This window comes from Pseudorca crassidens, chromosome 6 (assembly GCF_039906515.1).
Source record: "Pseudorca crassidens isolate mPseCra1 chromosome 6, mPseCra1.hap1, whole genome shotgun sequence".
NCBI lineage: Eukaryota > Metazoa > Chordata > Mammalia > Artiodactyla > Delphinidae > Pseudorca > Pseudorca crassidens.
The window spans coordinates 77,575,308-77,595,878 of NC_090301.1; the positions used below are offsets into that span (position 1 = coordinate 77,575,308).

Sequence of the window (20,571 nt, forward strand, 5' to 3'; positions counted from 1 at the left end):
GCACTTTCTTCATTTACTAATGAAGTTGAACATCCAATTATGTTATCTGTATTGAGTTCTGTTAGTGGCCATGTTTATATTTCCATTAGAATGTCTTTTCTTATTGATGGTAACAGAGTTGTGTATGTTAAGGGCAATGATTTTTTAATCCCTTGTTTTGTAAATATATACTCCCAGTTTATCGTTTGTAAAAATGTTTCCTTTCCGTTGATTGTCCAGGACTGCCATTTGTGTCATCAGTTTTTTATTATTACAATAAGTGTGTCAGTAAGAAAATAGTTTTGTGAATGGTGTCATCTGTGATGAAAGTGCAGAGTAATACTAAGGCTCCAAAGCAATGAATATCTTAATAACTCCTGCAGTGCCCCAAAGAAACTAACGTTAAGGTTAAAAGTAGTGTCCTGGCTTTAGCTCATTTAGAATATACATTTAGGTCTTTGTTACGTTTTTCCCAGTTTTGCAAAGGCAGTCTAAGTCTTTGATAGGTAGCATTTGCTTATTGCTCTAGAGAGGTCTTATGTTTAAAAAAAAAAATAGTAATTTTGTAGGAAAATGAGTCTTATTAATAGACTATGCTAATATGACTATCAGTACTTAGTAACTACTTGCATAGGTCATATTTTATACTATGAAGATAACTCTCCAGTTGTTAGTTGTTGATATATTCTTTATGCCACTCTTCATCTTACACTCAACATTCAGATACATTTGTTTTTAAATTTTTCTTTTAAAATATTAATTATTAGTTTTGGCCAGAAGCAAGACATTTTATAATTTTACTTTAAGTTGCAAATCAGATATTTCTAAGGAAAAAGAGCAAAAAATTTATCAGATAAATTACTTTTTCCACTCCAAACTTGACTTTTATAAGTGAATTTGATTATTGCTTAAGACATTTGTACAGAATTTATATTCCTGTCTGAAATGATTTCATTTCTGTTGATGCAAACAGTTGGAGCCTTGATCCATAGTAGGACCTTAGTTTGGGCTAGGACAATGTTGTAATGAACTTAAGCTAGCTATGTTACCATGGTCATATTACTTTACTTTCTTGTGCTCCATTTTCTCTTCTATAAAGTGGGGATAATAAATGGTACCTGTCTCATAGGGTTATTAAAAGAATTAACTGATAATTGATGCAAAGCAGTTAGTACAGGGCTTAATACTTAGTAGTTGGCCAGAATTCATCTGTTCTTATTGATAATTAGACTGTCCCTGAATACAAGCTTGAAACAGTATTTCACGGTGGGTAAAATGTGTTTTTTTTAAGGCAGAAATTACTGAACTGTTCTAGTTTTATCATTTATTTCCTGAATCATTATGAGCAAGTTGTTAACCCTCCTAAGCCTTGATTTTTTAATTTGTAAAATGCGGATAATGGTCTTACCTGCTTTGTAGTACAGTTGTAAAATTCAAATAAAGTAATAGATAGTGAATACTAAATTGCTTACTATTTGTTTTACTAGTTTGTATACTTCTCTTCTCATGTTTGGTCAAGTGTACATAGTCCCTTTCTTTTTCATTCCATTATCTCATATGTTTATTTCTGGTGAACTTCCTCTTTCCTTGATGCCTTTAGCAAATGTGACTTGGGAAGTTTAAATATAATTTTGGAACTTAATAGATTTCTTCTTAGTTAGTGCAATCCTGAGTTGGTACTGAGTTCATTTTTATTTTAATAAGAAATACAGACCTCTTTATCTCTCTTAATATCACTTAATTTATGAAATAAAGCATTATGCATATAATTGAAAAAGCTTCCATATATGTCTCTTATTGCACCACTTTTTCATTATAGGATGTTAAAATAGGTGAATAACAGCAAGCTAAATATTTTTCAGCAGTTATTTAATGTTTGCTCCAGAGAGATTATAGTTGTCATATTCTGCAGAGGTACTAGAACAAGTTAAGGAATTTAAATACACCTTTGGAATTATCTAATCATCCTGGTATATCATTCAGAAATCTGTAAGATTCTGTAAGTGGTCGTGTCAGACTCTTTACAGAATGGACTTAACAAATCTCTATAGCAAGGGCCGTTTTGTATTAAACAACCCAAATTTGGTTAAGTTCTTTTCTGTGAATTCTAATGGCGGTCTGTAATTTCTTCACTTAACTCTAGTTCTTTTCTCAGAAATTACAGAAAATAATCATCTTACCTCATCTACTTTTGTTAAAATTACGTTGATTTATGTCCTCCTTAGGTCGTCTTTTCTTGTTCTCCATCCCCACAATTTGCAAATATTCCTTATACAGTTTTCAATTAGCATATTTCAACATTTAACACATCTGAAATTGGAATGCATTCTATCATCCATGATGTCCTATGATCTTCGTTCTCCAGGCAGCACTTATCACCTAGTTGTGCATGACTGAACAGTAAAAGTGCCAACATCAGAAGACTGAATGTCCGTGGTTTGCAAGAAAATCCTAGAAATAATGGCACAACACTCTTTTATCAGCTAGGAATAAAATGATTATGTGAGAGAGTAGGAAAAGCAATGAATCACATGTGTTTAGCCACATTCCCAAAGCAGAAATCAAAAGTAGATCTGCTCCATTACTCAGTAAAGTTGATAAGGAGGGAAGAAAGGTAAGCCAGTTTTAAATAGGTAAGGAGAAAGTTAAGAACCAGTAGCAGTGGTTTTCAGTTATTTTATGGCTTGTTTCGTTTTGCTTTTCAGAAATGCTGCATTATTAGTAGGATTCTTGGTATGCAACAGGGGATGGATGGTATTGTGTGGAAATATAATGGACATTAGCACCTTGGATACAATAAGGGGTCTGAGTGTAAAGTTTAAGGAATAGATTAATTATTTTATTTGCCTATTTTCCTTTTTATGTATTCACAGGAGTGATAGGAGATAAAACCTAAGTCTAATAAGTAAGAATAAGTCCTTTCAAAACGTTTAACATAAATCTGAGTGATAAAAAATGTGATGGTTTGACAGTGACTTTACCTTTTCTTCCTTAGAGGAATGTACAACAATCTTTTGTTTCAGATTTTAAGAAATTTGGTATAGATCATTTTTATAACCCTTTTTTGAGCATACTTTAGTCTGAAAAATCTGGTGCCCAGAATTGGGCTTAGTACCTTTGATCTCATCCAGTAATTCATTCATTCATGATTCTTTGTAAAACTGCTTTTTAAAAACCACTTTATTAAGGTATGATTGACATATGAAAAGCTATACATATTAAATGTGTATGACTGGATGATTTGGGGAATAAATACACATCCATGAAACTATCACCAAGACCATAGACATCTATCATCTCTCAAAGGTTCCTCCCAGCCCCTTTTATTATTATTATTATTTTGTGTTTGTGCACATGTGTATATATGGTGACCTTATAAAACTCTTAACCAACCTTTTATTTATTTATTTTCTTTATTTTTTTGACTGTGTCAGGTCTTCGTTGTGGCGCGTGGGCTTCTCTCTAGTTCCAGTGCGCGGGCCTCTCTCTAGTTGTGCCGTGCAGGCTCCAGAGCGTGTGGGCTCTGTAGTTTGCAGCATGTAGGCTCTTTAGTTGCGGCCTGCGGGCTTAGTTGCCCTGCAGCATGTGGGATCTTAGTTCCCCGACCAAAGATAGAACCTGTGTCCCCTGCATTGGAAGGCGGATTCTTTACCACTGGACCACCAGGGAAGCCCCTTACGCAACCTTTATTTGAGCTATCATGTCTGTTGATACTTGAGGTCTTACTAATAACTTTTAGTAGTTTCTTACTAGTTCTTTTGGACCCCATTAGTGGATTTATATTCTGTATCAAACTAGTTTCATGTAAAACTTTATCTTACTCATCTTGTGTTGAGGCATTTGTATTCACATTTTATCCCTGTTAAATTTCATCTTGTTGATTATTAAGTTCTGATTGTCATACAAAGGCATCCTTTCTGATTTTGATGCCTGCATCTTTATGGCATGTCAATTTAGAACTTTGTCCAACTTGATGTAAATATTCTTTGGGTTAGATATTCTATTTTCAGTTACCTCCCTGCTTGCATTGATCAATTATTCTAAATAACTGTCAAAAGTATGCCCATTTTATACTTTTAATTTCTTCATATATTGCTTTGAAACTAATGATACTGATATTTATTTACAGTGGCACTGTTAAATAATTTAAATCTTTTTATAATTATTTTTCTTTAGAAATCAATGTGGACTGAACATAAATCACCTGATGGAAGGACCTACTACTATAATACTGAAACCAAACAGTCTACTTGGGAGAAACCAGATGATCTTAAAACTCCTGCTGAGGTGAAAGTTTGAGGACTGGAATTTAGAGATTAAATAGATTGGGTCTTTTTTTTTTTTTTTTTTTTTTTAGGATTTTGGTGGGTATTTGGCTTTCCAAAGAATAGTATTGCTTATATCAGAAAAGGATGGTACAAAGGCATTCAGAGGAGAAAAGGGTTTATACAGTCACACCAATCAGCAAAAAGACAAATAAAATTCATTCCCTTCTATAGGCAGACCAGTTTTGTTTACTGATATTTGCCCCTTCTCAGGAACCTTTGTCAGGTGGTATCAATTTAAGAAAGGTATTTAAAGAATAAATTGGAAGAAAAAAAGTACTCTCTCTCTGCTTGCCCTTTATTTGTTTTCCTCTTGATAGCAAACCTGAGTGATTTCAGATATCGTCTACTGGGCTCTTACATTTTTCCAGTGGGGCTAGGATAATGGAGATGAAGTTAAATTACAAATACAAATACTTCCATCTTTTAGAATGGGAAATTGTCTCTTTGGAAAATATCCCCCCCCAAAGTATGTATATTTAATTTTATGTTGTAAATTTTACCATTCAAAATATACAGATATGAAAATAAGATTGAAGGAATAAACTAAGTAAGCAATATTACCTGTGGTTTAATTAGGAAGTCTGGAGTCCTAAGTAAGAGCTGATCTGGCATTTCAAAGCTATACTTGAAGTTTTTCCTAGTAGGCAGCATATTCTTTTTTTCCTTCTCTTAATTAAGAATTTGAGGAGGTAAAAATATTTTCCAGGCCACCACACTAATTATAGAACAGCAGTACTTGGGAGGGGAAGTTGGCAGATGATAAAATTTTTTATTTATCCCAATACTGACATAGATATTTGCCCAAGACACTGATTAAATTTGAGTTTTCAGTAGCATTCTCATTCCACCCTAACAGGTTCTGTATATTAGGTTTTAAGTATATCATACATAACAATGCTTCCTTACATAAGGTAGTTCACATAGGTTTGTAATAAATTGTTTGTGAAACTGAAATCTAAGCATAACCAGATCAGACTTTGGTTTCTTCCAAATTTTATGTTTTTCCTACTTGTATTAGTATTTAAGAAGCCTGTTTGTGAAATATGGATGGTAATTTTTACCTATGGTGGGATGTAAATGGCAAGAGCACATAGGGTTTGAAATTCAGATAGACCTGGTTTTGAATCTTGTCTTTGCCCCTTAATAGGTACATTACCTTAGACAAACATAATGTATTCAAATAACATTAGTTAGTAAGTGTCCTATAGTTGGTAGCTTATATTATCACCATCTCGCAAGCTTTAGAATTGTATGGGTTGATAGTATGTAGTAAAAACAGTGATGTAAATGATGAAAGATGCTAAGTATATTACTGTTAACTGTAGGTTTTTATTTTGCTTTAGCAACTTCTATCTAAATGCCCTTGGAAGGAGTACAAATCTGACTCTGGAAAGCCTTACTATTACAATTCTCAAACGAAAGAATCCCGCTGGGCGAAACCTAAAGAACTTGAAGATCTTGAAGGTAAAACAGGGAAAGATAATTTTTAATGTTACTTTTTTATGTATATATGTCATTCACATTGGAACAGTCCTTCATAAATAGGATTGTTCAAACAAAGGCCTTATATTTTTTAATTAAGTGATTAGAACGTTTTAAATGGTGTAACAGTTTTATGGGCTCTTATTTTCTTGTTGCTCTAGAACTCGGTTCTATAGATTTTAAATAGATTTTTATTTGATTTGATTCCACTGAAACTAGGATACCAGAATACCATTGTTGCTGGAAGTCTTATTACAAAATCAAACCTGCATGGTGAGCTGCTTTGATAATTCATTTTCTGTCATTATTTAACATTTTAAGAGTATGTCACGAATGTTCACTAACCATAATTGGATAAATCTGCAGTGAGAAATCTCTAATTCAAAGAATTCCTTTCATTTAAGGGTTATATTATAAATGAGCTTGTAGCTTTTAACATTGTACTTTTTACTTTCTTTTTTAAACAAAAAACATCATTTACTATTGGAAAATTGAACAAAAACATCATATACGATATTTCTAAAGACAGCTATGAGTGTTGGTGCACACATGGAATATGTGACAACTCAGCAGATAGCAGAGAACCTTGAACTCTTATCATTTAAAATTTTGTTAATATAGTGTAAGACTCTACATTTAATGCTGATTTTATTTTAGCACAACACTGCAGAATAGCCTTTATGTTTATTATGGGAGAATTAAAGTAAATAGAATACTATGCCTCACTTACAAAAGGAGAATTTTCCAACATCCTCAACTATTCAGAATATCCCTGAGAATCTAGAAATACTACGTAATATAAAACCTAGGGCTTAAAATAGCAGAGATTCAGAGTAGGAATTGAGAATTTAGTTCTTTTACTCTTCTAATAGAATCTGGTGTCATAAACTATTGGCTTAGAAGCAACAGATTATAGGAGAATGGGGCTAATAAAGTAGTCTGCAACGTATAACAACTTCTGACAGGAAAGTGAGAATAAAAATTTCTTAAAGGCACTGTGGTCTTACGTCTATTTACCTTTTCCCTGTGTCATCTCATTAGCTTGGATGGTCATTATCCGAAATATTTGTTAATTCGTAATGATAACCCCTTTAGTATGTTTTGTCAGCCATACTAAACAGATTTCCTTTAAAAGGGGATAAGTTTTAAAACTATTTTCATAGAGTTAAGCTTATATTATCATTTACATGGAGCACCTCATTCCCTAATAATGCTGAATAAATGAGATATCTTTGTTACCCGTAAAGGAAAATTTACTTTAACTAGAATGAAAGCTGAAATATTGAGTACAGATCTTTAAAGCTCAATTTATACTTCTATACTAGCATTGGCTAATAATAATATTGTAGATAGGTAGATTCTGAGTTCATTCATGTAAGAAATATCAAGCTCATTTCTGATATAACCCTATTACAAATAGTTGGTGTGCATAACTATCTATCTACCTGTCAATGCTAGTATATATGTGCTGGAATTTCATAACATACATTCGACCCCATTTTGAATTTAGTATCTTTAAAAAAAACAAAAAACAAGTAGTTTTATCCCTGGGGAAAGTAACTATTTTATTCAGAATTATGCAGATACTTTCAGGGAGTTTTTGCAGTAGCCAACAGCCTTTGAGAAAGTAGCATTGTGGGAAGAAGCTTTCCTAAAACTTGCTGTTATTTAAAGTTTGTTTTTATTCTTTAATTGCTGCCCTGGAATTTACAGAACCTTTGCTCTATAAATGTAGTGATTTTTTTTTTTAAAGGGTGGTAAATCTTACTGTATAGAACTTTTATCTCCTTTTAAAGTCTGTTTTCATTGATTGTATTTAAAAGCTATGTAGTACGTAACTGTTCTTTTTTTCTCTTTAATAGCAATGATCAAAGCTGAAGAAAGCAGGTAAGCAGTTTTGGACATCAGTACATATTTACAAATTTAGTATCTCCTATAACATCCTTGTTTTAACTGTATAAATAGTATTTAGCATGGTAGGCCTGATAGTTTGATGTCTTCAGAGGATTTGGGGTAGGGAAAGAGATATTTACTCAAGATACACACTTGATGCTTTCCTAGACAGTTATTAGAATTTGGACAGCATTCTTAACAAAAACTGTTACAGAAAAGTCCAAAATTTGATTTGAATTAATTTGGGAACGGATGAAGTATTGTATCAGTATTATCTCCCTTCCTTTACTCAGGTTTTCCTTTTAATGGGTGAAATGAAATTAATGATATAGGTCAAATTTTATGGCATAATACAATCTGATAGGACATTTTGTAAATGAAAACAGTTATTGGACTTTGGGAAATGCAGATTGTTGCATGAGTGCCTATCATACATTATCACGAATGTTTGCTGAATTAAATCAAAGTAATTCAGTTTCATACTGTGGTTTTAATCTTTTTGAATGGCTTAATAGTTTGGCAGCACTGCCGTTTTTCCCTTATAGTAGTTTCTCTTATTCATTTGATTTTATGATAATTTAAAACTAACTTTATTTGGCTTTGCAATTATTCATAATGAACTGACTAGCTTTCTCTTTTTTAAATACATAGTAAACAAGAAGAGTGCACCACATCAACAGCCCCAGTTCCTACAACAGAAATTCCAACCACAATGAGCACCATGGCTGCTGCAGAAGCAGCAGCTGCTGTTGTTGCTGCAGCAGCTGCAGCAGCAGCAGCTGCTGCTGCAGCCAATGCAAGTGCTTCCACCTCTGCTTCTAGTACTGTGGGTGGAACTGTTCCAGTTGTTCCTGAGCCTGAGGTTACTTCGATTGTTGCTACTGTTGTAGATAATGAAAATACAGTAACAATTTCGACTGAAGAACAAGCACAACTTACTAGTACCCCTGCTGTTCAGGATCAAAGTGTTGAAGTGTCTAGTAATACTGGAGAAGAAACATCTAAGCAGGAAACTGTAGCTGAGTAAGTTTAGTAACTTGTTTTCTGCAAATCAGTACCAGACTTCATTAATATAAGAAATTGCTGATCTAGTCAGTGACCATTAAATGTTTAATAAAAGTTTTTTGAGAATCAAAACATAAGCCTTTAGATAATGGATAATTTTTGAGATTGAGTTTTGTGGGGTCATGCTTTCAAACTGTTGCAAAACTAATCCACACAAGTTTAGGAAGCAGAGCTGGTGATAGGGTAAGAGACAAATTTGAAGGGGTGCCAAAAACTTAGTAATCAAAATGCAGTATTTTAAATCAAAATCAATGCAAAAATCCCATGATTAATAGAATAAAATTTTAAGTAAAGACAGGATCAGAATTATTGATTTTCTTTCTATTTCATTCTGAAATATGGCTTACTACAGCACTGCAGGGAAGTTGCTGTAGTTCAGTATTGAACAAACAAGCAAAAATCAAGTAGACAAAAATCAAGATAACACTTAACAGTGTACAGGAAAACTGTTAGTGAGGTTAAATTGGTACAACTTTTTAATAAGGCCAAATAGCTGTATCTCTAAGTTTACAGTTTGTATGTACCCTATGATCTAGTAATATTTCATATGGCTGTGCTTTTTATAGCTATAAAAAGTAACCTTGAGCTGTGCTTCTTGATTTTAAAGATATCCACATATATTAAAAAATATTAAAAAATCATGATGTCAAGATCCAAACATGATCACCCATCTTAATATTTAAGTATATTGATTTCATCTTCCTACCCCCTTTTATAAACTTTTTTGATTAATTTTAATGTTCATTTTCCAAAGTATGAAAATAGCTTTATAATTTTTTCTGATGTTTTAGAAGTTTAAAAAGATATCTATATAGTATATTTGAAGGCGTAAAAGAGTGAGTTAACATTTTAATTATATCCTTCTTCCTTTTTTGTGCATTTAAAATACATGCATATTTTAAATTTTAAAAATATATCAGAGATGTCTACATCAGTAGAGATCCAATCCTATCGTGTTGATTATTATTATTTATATAATTAATATTCAACATGATATTATTTATATATACATTAATTTCAGTATTCTCCTACTGATAGACATTTAGCCCTTCTAGAATAATATTGTTTTACATCTTTTCATACCTATTGTATTTTTTCACAATAATTTGTTTTTCACATTTTTAACAAACAACTGTTTTCTGCTTCCTTTTTTGTTTCCTTATTATAGTACTTGAGTCAGTATAATGAACTTGATTTTAATTACTTTGAACGTAGATCATTTACAGCTCGTAACTTTTGGCTGTGCTCTTTACAATATTTTTGATGATTTTAAATAAATACTCCAAAGTAAGGTTACTTGATTCAGAGGGTATGAATTAATTGTATTTTTTATTAGTATGTATTCCAGAATATGCATTCAACTTAAAGGTGGGGGGTGGGGTTTGTTTTTTGATTTGTCTTTTCCTGCATTCTCTTCTATAAAGGAAGAAATGTTAAGATTATACAACTTTTTCATAAAGATCCCTCAAACAAGTACAGTTGACAATTCTTGGGTAATTCTTTCTGTTTGAGATCAGTGTTAGCAGACTTTTTCATAAACCTTCAAAGAGTAAATACTTTTGGTTTTGTTGGTGATACAGTCTGTCACAATGACTCAATTCTGCTGTGGTAGTACGCAGTCAGCCATAATCAGTATGCAAACTCTTGAGCAGGGCCATGTTCCAGTAAAGCTGTATTTACAGAAATTGGCAGCAGGATGGATTTGACCCATGGGTTGTAGTTTGCCAATCCCGATTTAGATTGATCTCTACATCTTTTTTATATTTTATGCACACTTGTCCAAATCCTATTATTAAGACACTAAAATGAGGACGCTGAATAAGTTTTATAAGCCATTTGAAAGTATTAACTTGTGGGCTAGTGAAACTAGTGTTGTAGTATAAATGTTTATTTTAGCCTTTGTACAAGGTCTTAATAACCAAATGTTAGAGGAAAAAACTATATAGTACTTTTATTTCTTTATGTTGCATTAAATGTGTCTCATGGAGACTTTATTCTAAACTTGTCAAATAAGTTTATTTGTTTACCTCAACAGCAAACAAATAATAATAAAATATTATTTTCCTAAATGAAGCAAGTGTTTATTTAAATTGTAAATACAGTGTATAAATTTCTCTCTAGTTTTACTCCCAAAAAGGAGGAGGAAGAAAGCCAACCAGCAAAAAAAACATATACTTGGAATACAAAGGAGGAAGCAAAGCAAGCATTTAAAGAATTATTGAAGGAAAAGGTATTTATAATAGAGATTTTTATTTTAAGTATCTAATAAATGAAATTATCCTTCAGTGCAGTTTGTACCTTGATGCTTTTATTAAAAATACTAATCTTATAAACGGCTGTGACTGAAAATTAGCTAAAGTTGTCTTTTTTCTCTTTTTAACTTTGAGAAACTGACTTTCAACCAAAAAGAATGTGTAAGGTACTACACAGCACATTCCACCTCAGTATTTAATATAAGGTTTTTTATTCATAAAAATTGTTCTGTCTTCTAATCAATAGTCTGAGAAAGAAGTATTCATGGTCTGTTTAAATTTCAGTTGTTCTTTTTAGTCTATAGATACATTACACAGATTTGCTTGCTTCAATGAATTATTTTTTAGACCTTTTTTCAAACTCCTGCAAAGGGAAGTGATTGATGTTTGCAGTGAGTATTATACTTTGTTCCCTGTTGTATGACTTACTATATTTGTGTGAAATTTTAACTTTTCATTAAATGATTTTCAGCGGGTACCATCTAATGCTTCATGGGAGCAAGCTATGAAAATGATCATTAATGATCCACGATACAGGTAACAGTTTGTTTTTTTAATTTACTTTCCACCTTGAGCAAACTAAGCCTAGAAAATTTAAATTATGTAAAATAATACAACTTTTCACTCCATGGTCTTCTGTTATTTTGGATACCAATAATTGAGTTGCTTTATGTCTGATAAGAACCAAAAAAGTTAAAAGGCTTGTCATATAGTCTGGGCACCCTGCTATAGATGTTAGAATTATTTTTAAAGTAGAAATTATTTTCTGTAATTATTTGCTATCTTTAATAACTTACATTTTCTTAATTTGTGAATGAAATTTATTGTTTTTTCAAAGCACTAACACTTGATCATCTTACGTTCATTTACTCTTATATGATATTTTTCTATTTAGTGCTTTAGCAAAGTTGAGTGAAAAAAAGCAGGCCTTTAATGCTTATAAAGTCCAGACAGAGAAAGAAGAAAAAGAAGAAGCAAGATCCAAATACAAAGAGGCTAAGGAATCCTTTCAGCGTTTTCTTGAAAATCATGAAAAAATGACTTCCACAACTAGATACAAGTAAGATTTTTACTGATCATGGTATATGTTTACTGTACTGTTTCTGTGTCAGACTTTTTACCAAGTGCAGTAACTGATTCAGATGTTCATTAAAGCTAAATGATTGTGAATGTGACAGTTTCATAAGGTAAAAGGTAAATCAGTAGTTAAATGTGGAATTCATAGACTTACTGAGTTTTTAATTAGGGACTGCAATAAAAAAGGGAGAAAGACTTTATTTCATAATGAAAGCTTGACTCCTTTCTCCTTAATATAAGAATTCAAGATGCAAGTTGGGGGAGAGATAGGGGAATATATGTTTATGTATAGCTGACTCACTTTGTTTTACAGCAGAAACTAATACATCATTGTAAAGCAATTATACTCCAAAACAGATGTTAAAAAAAAAAAAAGAATTCAGATTTTTTTGTATTTGTGGAATAGAAATAGGCTATTTTCATTATGTATATAGCATTTTTGAAAATTTACATTTATATAGCATTCTTCTTTTTGGAGTGCTTTGTTATTTAAAATTGTAATTCATTATTAACATCTTTGCAATAAGCTGTTACGTTCATTTTCCCTATGTGTTTTCTTATTTTCCCCACTTTTCCAGAAAAGCCTTAGTGAAGAACTCTTCCATTTCTTTCAATAGTCCTATTTTATCTGTTAACTAAATTTCTTACAGTTATTGAAGTCTGTAATTTAGTTCCATGGGCAGTTTGTCGCTACCCTGAGAAGTACAGGTAGTCTTAACTACAAAACATTGCTCAATTGGAATTATCTCCTCTATCTCTAAAGGAGAAAACAAGGCCTAAGCTGTTTTGTTCTTTTTCTTAATTATCCAAAAGTTTTCTTTTTTTTTTTGAACCAGTGAAACCACATCTTGTTTATTTGAAACAAAATCAACAAAATTTATACAAAAGTTTTCTTTTATAATACAATCATGGACTTAAGAGTGGAAAAGAGTGTTCATTTGGTGGTATTAAATTTAGAATAAAATTAAAATGGTTTAAAATTTTTATGGTATAGTATAGAGTAACATTTAATCTTTTTAACAAACAGAAAAGCAGAGCAAATGTTTGGAGAGATGGAAGTCTGGAATGCAATATCAGAACGTGATCGTCTTGAAATCTATGAAGATGTTTTATTCTTTCTTTCAAAAAAAGAAAAGGTATTATTCACTCTTACTGGTGTTTATTGATAAAACAAGATTTTCTTCATCCTGTTTAGGAGTTACTTTATAACATGTTCATTTTTGTTGGTTTATTTAGTTTATATGGTGCAACAGATCTATTTATTAGAAGTTACATTTAAAAATAGCTCCTATAATAATAAGTACTGATGTGAACATAGTAGGTAGAGATTTGTGCAGCTGATACTTAGGTTGTCATTAATTGGCTGTCTTATGCCCACTTTGAAAAATACTTATTTTTAGCTTGTTGGTTTGAAAAAATGCTCAGTGTTTTTGCTTATAAGGCATTTATTTATGATTATTTTACAAGAACAGCAGTAATGTGTAATTATTACCATTAAAATGTATTTGTAGGATAGTGTTTTAAAACACTAAAATACTATGCTACAAATACATTTAGTTTTGCTCATTTCTGTTTTGTTATGCACTAAGTTGTATGCTGTCCAATCTTCCAAGAGACTTACAGAAATGTAAGTAGTATTGACAAAAATTTGAACATAGCTGAAAGTGGTTGAACACATTATCATTTACCTGTTGTGTGATTTGTAACTTTTGTTTGGACAGTGTCTACAATGCATAGTTGTGGGAGGAGAGATTTTGCAAGGGGGTGAGGGAGGTGGGATTCCAGCTTTAGACGAGAGGTTAAAAAAAAATTTTGAAGGTAAGAGCCAAGCAGTTAGGCAAGAGCACTGGAAAGGTAAAGAGTGTTGATATTTAAAGTAAATGGGTAACATTTGAAATTTGGACATCAGTTAGAATGTGAAGAAACCTTCACTAATTACAGTTTATATGTCATACTTTATTTGAAATTCAAAACATATATTCATATTTTTGATTTAGGAACAAGCAAAGCAGTTGCGAAAGAGAAATTGGGAAGCCTTAAAAAACATACTTGACAACATGGCTAACGTGACATACTCTACTACTTGGTCTGAAGCCCAGCAGTATCTGATGGATAATCCAACTTTTGCAGAAGATGAAGAATTACAGAGTAAGAATGATGACTAAGTGGAAGGAACAGTTTTTTAAAAGTTGTCCAGCAGCGAAGAATGGTCACTTTTTTTATGCAATCACTAACTGAATTTTACATAATTGTTTGTCCATCCCTGAAAAGCTGTTTTGTTTGTTTCCAAATAGGATATTTCTTTCTAATTGAGTTTTGTGATTCAGGACAAAATATTTCCCCCAAAATCTGAAGTTAGCTTTATCAGGTATTCTTCAAATGTTTATTAGGTAAAGCCTGAAATTGTCCCTTGCCATTTATATGTGACTTAGTGGTAACCAAATTAATAACCACATTTTACTCATGCTGTCCTCTCGAGGTAATGACTTTAGAGATTTGCTTGCAAAAGGCAAAAAATGGATTAGCATTACTTTACAGTAAGCTTCCCCAAGTTCTGTCTTTTTCTGATCTACCTAGTTGCTTTTTAAATTACAGCTTTCTTGATTATCCTTTTGAATACCATACTTCAGTAAGTTTGAGGGAGGGCCTAGAATTCTGTACTTTGAAAAACTCCTTGGGTAATTCTGATATTGCTGACAAATTTATCACAGCAGTTTTATTTTCATTTTATTACTTGTGTCATATGTGTTTTCTCTGTTTCATCCTCGGATTCGGGGGCTATGATTTAATGAGGTCTTTTTGAAATTTTTCATATGGGAATTCCCTGGCGGTCCAGTGGTTAGGACTCCGCACTTCCACTGCAGGGGGCGCAACAGGTTTGATCCCTGGATCGGGGAACTGAGATCCCACAAGCCGCACACTGTGGCCCAAAAAAAAAAAAAAGTTATAAATAAATTTTCCTTGAACACTTCCTATTTAGATAATTAGAAGTCATATTTGAGTTTAAATATAAATATTTTGGTAAAACGAATTTGAACTTTGTAGGGAGTTAATGCAAATAAGTAAACTGCTTTCTTTACTGATATTTGACGTTTTAATTTTTTTTAACTGAAAAAAATTCTAGACATGGATAAAGAAGATGCGTTAATTTGCTTTGAAGAACACATTCGGGCTTTAGAAAAGGAAGAAGAAGAAGAAAAACAGAAGAGTTTGCTTCGGGAAAGGCGACGACAGCGTAAAAACAGAGAATCTTTTCAGGTAATTTTAAAAGCTCTGTTTTCTAGCTTAATTGTATAATATGGTTAAAGACCTGTAATAGTGATGTAAACAATTTTGAGAATCTTGATCTCAGATCATTAACTTGGGCTTTTGCAGAGGATCCATACAAATTTAACTCTTAAGTTCTATATTTAGTTATGAATCCACTTAAGGAGAGTAGCTATTTCAGGCTAGGGGAACATGGAAGGCTATAGCAGATTTGGTATTTAAAGTGAGCACTGATAGATAAGGTTTCACTTGGGAAAGAGGAATAGATATCATGAGGGGGGACTGAAAATAAAATGTGTGATGAGTTATTAGTACTAATTGATTTTTAGTTTCTAGAGAATGGTTTTGAGGATGGGCCATAATTTTTAAACACTATACAGAGGAGCTAAAATTACATGTTCTTTATATAGGCCAGTGGCTTATTTTGACCTCCAAGTATCACTTTTAGTCTCTCAGTAATGGAGCCTATCACAGAGCAATGAATTTTTGCATTTTATATTTCACCAAATTTCCATTTCAATAATAATTATAATAGCAGTTAGCATTATTGCTTATTGCTGTGCATTTAAAATTTATAACCTCTTTTTATGATAGCCTTATTTTATGATAGTAGGTACTATTTTTGTTATGTCCATTTATATAGGTAAGGAAATGGGCTTAGAGAGATGAAGTGACTTGCCCAAATTCAGCTACTGAGTAGTGGAGCCAGACTTTGAATCTATGCTGTGTTTTAATTACTGGGTCTCTTTCATTAAACACTGTATTAGGGTAAGTGCTAAATTACAGTGACTTAAATAAGAGGTTTTATTTCTTGAAAGAACAGTTGTTTTGGTTTAGGGTAGAGCACATTGTCATCTCCTAAGGCAGTGGTTCTCAAAACTTAGCATGTATCAGAATCACTTAGAGGGCTTTTAGAAAACTCCCCATGGTGCCAAAGATCATTAATCATCTTAAATGCCATAGCCAATAGCATTATTGCAGTCTTCATTCCATAAAAACGTAACATTTACTACTCTCTGTGGTTTCCTCTTAGTGGTTTCCCAAAGGATCATTCGGAGTATTGTTAAAACCAGGGACTGTTGAGCCTCACCCCCAGAATTTGATTCAGTAGGTCTCTTTTAAGTTTTGAATATACGTTTTAAAGGAGGTATAGTAGCAGAGGAAAATTACTGAGCTGAATATCTGAAGCAAAACATGCTAATACCAGTTATATCAATAGTAATCAGAAACGATGCCAGACACATAAAAGCCATATTTTAGGCTTAGCAAAAGATGCTTGTGGCCTTTATATTAGGATTTCTGACCCACGTTCTCCAGTTTCAGTATTGACATTGTACTTTCTCTTATATTTTCTGTGACCCAGATTTCCTTATTTTTGTTATATTTTACCTTATAGTTCTCCTTATTTTAAACCATTGCAAAAGCTTCATAAGAGATATTAAAGCTAAGTGGTTGCAGAAGAGTATAATCAACCTCGTGAAAATCTGTTCTCCCCTTCCTAGGCACATGGCTCCTTAGTTAAAATCTAAGTTTTCTAGCCTCGTTTATAGCTACTTGTGGTAACGTGACTGAATTTTCAGCTGAATGTGAAGGAGACGAGTAGAACTCCAGCATCATTTTTTAATTAATTAATTTTTTAAATTTTTTGGCTGCATTGGGTCTTTGTTGCTGTGCGCAGGCTTTCTCTAGTTGCGACAAGTGGGGGCTACTCTTCGTTGCGGTGCACGGGCTTCTTATTGCGGTGGCTTCTCTTATCGCGGAGCACGGGCTCTAGGCGCGTGGGCTTCAGTAGTTGTGGCACGTGGGCTCAGTAGTTGTGGTGCACGGGCTTAGTTGCTCCGCGGCATGTGGAGTCTTCCCAGACCAGGGCTTGAACCCGTGTACCCTGCATTGGCAGGCGGATTCTTAACCACTGGACCACCAGGGATGTCCCACAGCATTGGTTTTTAAAAGAACTACCATTTCAACTTCTTCCAAGCTGAAATGTGGTCATGGGGATAACATACCCTAATCATGCAGAGAAAGCTAATGGCCTCGGGCAGTTCTCTAAGTATGGGCCAGCATGTCACTGTCTCTTGGAAACTTATTAGAAAGGCAAACTCTTAGAACCCCACTGAGACCTAATGAATCAAATTGGGACGGGGAAGGGGACTACAATCTGTGGTTTTGTTTTTACCATTTCTTCACATGATTCATTGAGATACCACCTAAGGTAATTTACCAAAAGTGGCAAATGTTGAGATTCTTTATGAAATAAGACTGAAAGAACTATAGTTAGATGTGACATTTAAGGTCAGTGACTGTCGACATCTAGGGGAAGTTAAAGAGTTGCCAAATAGTTTAAAGGTAAATAGAGGCAAAATCAGACCTTTCTCTGATGTTTTGATAAGACAGTTCAAGAGTACTTTCAGGGTTAAGAGTGTGGCTTTTCTTTGGTAAGAGAGAACCAGTCAAGAGGGAGAGAATGGGGCTTCCCTGGTGGCGCAGTGGTTGAGAGTCCGCCTGCAGATGCAGGGGACACGGGATCGTGCCCCAGTCCAGGAAGATCCCACATGCTGTGGAGCGGCTGGGCCTGTGAGCCATGGCCGCTGAGCCTGCACGTCCGGAGCCTGTGCTCCGCAACGGGAGAGGCCACAACAGTGAGAGGCCCGCGTACTGCAAAAAAAAAAAAAAAAAAAAGGGAGAGGATGAAGAAAGAATTGAAGGATAGGGGTATTCTGTTATTAAATAAAATCTTTGAAGGTTTATTCAAGCATATGTGAGTGGTTACATTATGAACCTTATATGAGGAGACAAAAAGAAGGAAGATGAGGGAAAAGACATATTATTGAGTTGGCCTGAGGCAGTGAGTGGTGTTCAACTAGTGCTTTTGTTGATGGTCATGATTTGGGGAGAAGTTGCTACTAGCATCTAGTTGGGTAGAGACCAGAGGTATTGTTGAACATCATCCAATGTACAGGACCAACCCCCCCCCGCCCAAAACAAAACAAAAAAGTTTACGAGCTCCAAGATGTCATTAGTGCCAACGTTGGGAGCCTTCTCCTCTAAGGGAAGGAGAAATAACCAGCCTCAGCCATCTTTGAAGCAACTTGGTTTCCATCTTCTCCTCCCCTTCCCAAGGTGGGGTTAGTAAATAAAAGAGAGAAAGAGCCATACAGTTTTAGCATAATGGTTTTCAAACCTGAATTCACATAAAACTTACCTGGTGAGTTTTAAGAAATAAATTACAGATATCTTTATTTTAATTCATATTTTCTTTAAAAAAATCTCAGGTGATTTCTAATTTTCATTCAAGTTAGGAGATTCACTACTGAAATGGATTCAGTGTCGAAATTCTATGACTTTATCAGCAACCTAGAAGTGAAACAAATACTAGCAAAGCAGGTATGATGAAGTAGATTTTAAGATCCTAGAGAGCATCATTGAAGATGGTTTCTAGGCTGTTTTAGGGACTCAAAAGGGAGTAGGTGAAGAACCTTGGTTATCACACAGCAGGGGTGGGTTGAGCTCCCATTATGTTGAAGGGTAAGGACTAAAGGATAGAAATTAAGTTTGAGGAATAAATTTTGGAAATAGAGACTGAATTGACATGCTTATTCCTATTTGGAGAGAAGTGGTATTATACATGTCTGGTGTCATTCAGGACAGTGCTACCCAATAAAAATTTGTATGCCACATACATGATTTTAATTTCTTACTAATTTTAGTAACCTTTTATTTCACCCAATATATCTAAAATATTGTCTTTTAACATGCAACCAATATATTTTTATTTAATTTATTTTGGTAATAAACCTTCAAAATCATTGTGTGTTATATACTGCTGGCGTTGAACAGTGCAGGTATAAGAATTTTAGAAGTAGAATTTGGCCCCTAATTTAGGGACATTTATAGAATTAAAACTCCCTAAGGATTTCAGGATATAGGAAATGTGGAAATTGCTGAGTACTAAAGTCCCACTATGTTGCCCTGAAAGTTGGCAAATAGTAAAAAAAAATGGATAAAGTGAGCATATAAAAATTTAAGTTGTAACAGTAATATGGAAGAAAGGAAATAGGTTTTAAAATCAGACATGGGGGTTGAGTCCTAGTTCCCCACACTATATGTATGTTGCTTTAGTAAAATTGTATATCTTCCTCTTAGAAAAGAAAATTAAATTAAAAAATCCTCAGAACACATTAGGCGTTATGTTTAAAAACAAAAAGTATATTTTGCAGTAAATGTGCATGCACATTCTTTAGCCTCATCATTTGAGATAACATCCAGTGTTTTGACTTTATTTGTATATGTTATTTGCAAACTGGAAATGATGATCTATCTTAAGGGACAGTAAACTGAAGCCTGGAAAGGTAATGTAGCTTTTCAACAGTCCTTTTCTCTGAAGTCCAAAATAGTTTTTTGCCTAAAAGCTGATTTTACTTTCATCAAAGAGCAAATATGCTTTGCACCTAAACATATTTGTGATAACATTGGCAGAAGAGTTTTAAATATAGCTGTTTTTAACATGTATCTTCGTTCATGTTATACCAATATTTCTAAAGTCCTTAAAGATGGCTTTTCAATATATAATGGGTTCGTTGTTGTTCTCCCCTTCCCCCAGATATTTTTAGATGAACTGCATGAACATGGACAACTGCATTCTATGTCATCTTGGATGGAATTGTATCCAACAATTAGTTCTGACATTAGATTCACTAATATGCTTGGTCAGCCGGGTGAGATTCTTCTCTTTCCTAATTTGTAGTTATGATAGTTGGAATGGGCCAGAGGGAAAGATGGTTGTGTTGGGGCATGGGGGGTGCTTTCTTTTGTTTTATAAACAAAAAAGTAATTGCAGCTCTTTGATTAGAGCTAGCTTTTGACTTCTTTAGTTTTTTCATTAGGATCAACTGCACTTGACCTTTTCAAGTTTTATGTTGAGGATCTTAAAGCACGTTATCATGATGAGAAGAAGATAATAAAAGACATTCTAAAGGTAAATAGTATATACTTGGTATTATTAACTAGTATACTTGCTGTTAACTGTTAATCCGTGCCATATATTTTAAAGTGATACTGTGTTCCTTTGATTAGTGTTATTAATATTAACAAGATTTCTGTTTTTTAGGATAAAGGATTTGTAGTTGAAGTAAATACTACTTTTGAAGACTTTGTGGCAATAATCAGTTCGACTAAAAGATCAACCACATTAGATGCAGGAAATATTAAGTTGGCTTTCAATAGTGTAA

The 20,571-nt window shown here is 33.3% G+C and overlaps 1 protein-coding gene across 9 annotated transcripts in view; it reads left to right on the forward strand.

Annotated features, from left to right (window-relative positions):
- Positions 1–20,571, forward strand: part of PRPF40A (pre-mRNA processing factor 40 homolog A) — a 56,998-nt gene that overhangs the window by 27,555 nt on the left and 8,872 nt on the right. For 3 of the 9 annotated variants that reach the window (XM_067741917.1, XM_067741912.1, XM_067741918.1), the window contains exons 6-19: positions 4,156–4,266; positions 5,651–5,771; positions 6,009–6,062; positions 7,652–7,676; positions 8,334–8,705; positions 10,869–10,977; positions 11,472–11,536; positions 11,895–12,059; positions 13,104–13,212; positions 14,074–14,224; positions 15,201–15,334; positions 19,944–20,058; positions 20,215–20,318; positions 20,451–20,567. In XM_067741917.1, coding sequence (XP_067598018.1) covers positions 4,156–4,266; positions 5,651–5,771; positions 6,009–6,062; positions 7,652–7,676; positions 8,334–8,705; positions 10,869–10,977; positions 11,472–11,536; positions 11,895–12,059; positions 13,104–13,212; positions 14,074–14,224; positions 15,201–15,334; positions 19,944–20,058; positions 20,215–20,318; positions 20,451–20,567 — 1,752 coding nt within the window. The remainder of the gene's footprint in view (positions 1–4,155; positions 4,267–5,650; positions 5,772–6,008; positions 6,063–7,651; positions 7,677–8,333; positions 8,706–10,868; positions 10,978–11,471; positions 11,537–11,894; positions 12,060–13,103; positions 13,213–14,073; positions 14,225–15,200; positions 15,335–19,943; positions 20,059–20,214; positions 20,319–20,450; positions 20,568–20,571) is intronic. The other 6 variants (XM_067741914.1, XM_067741919.1, XM_067741915.1 and 3 more) reach the window with 3 other exon arrangements.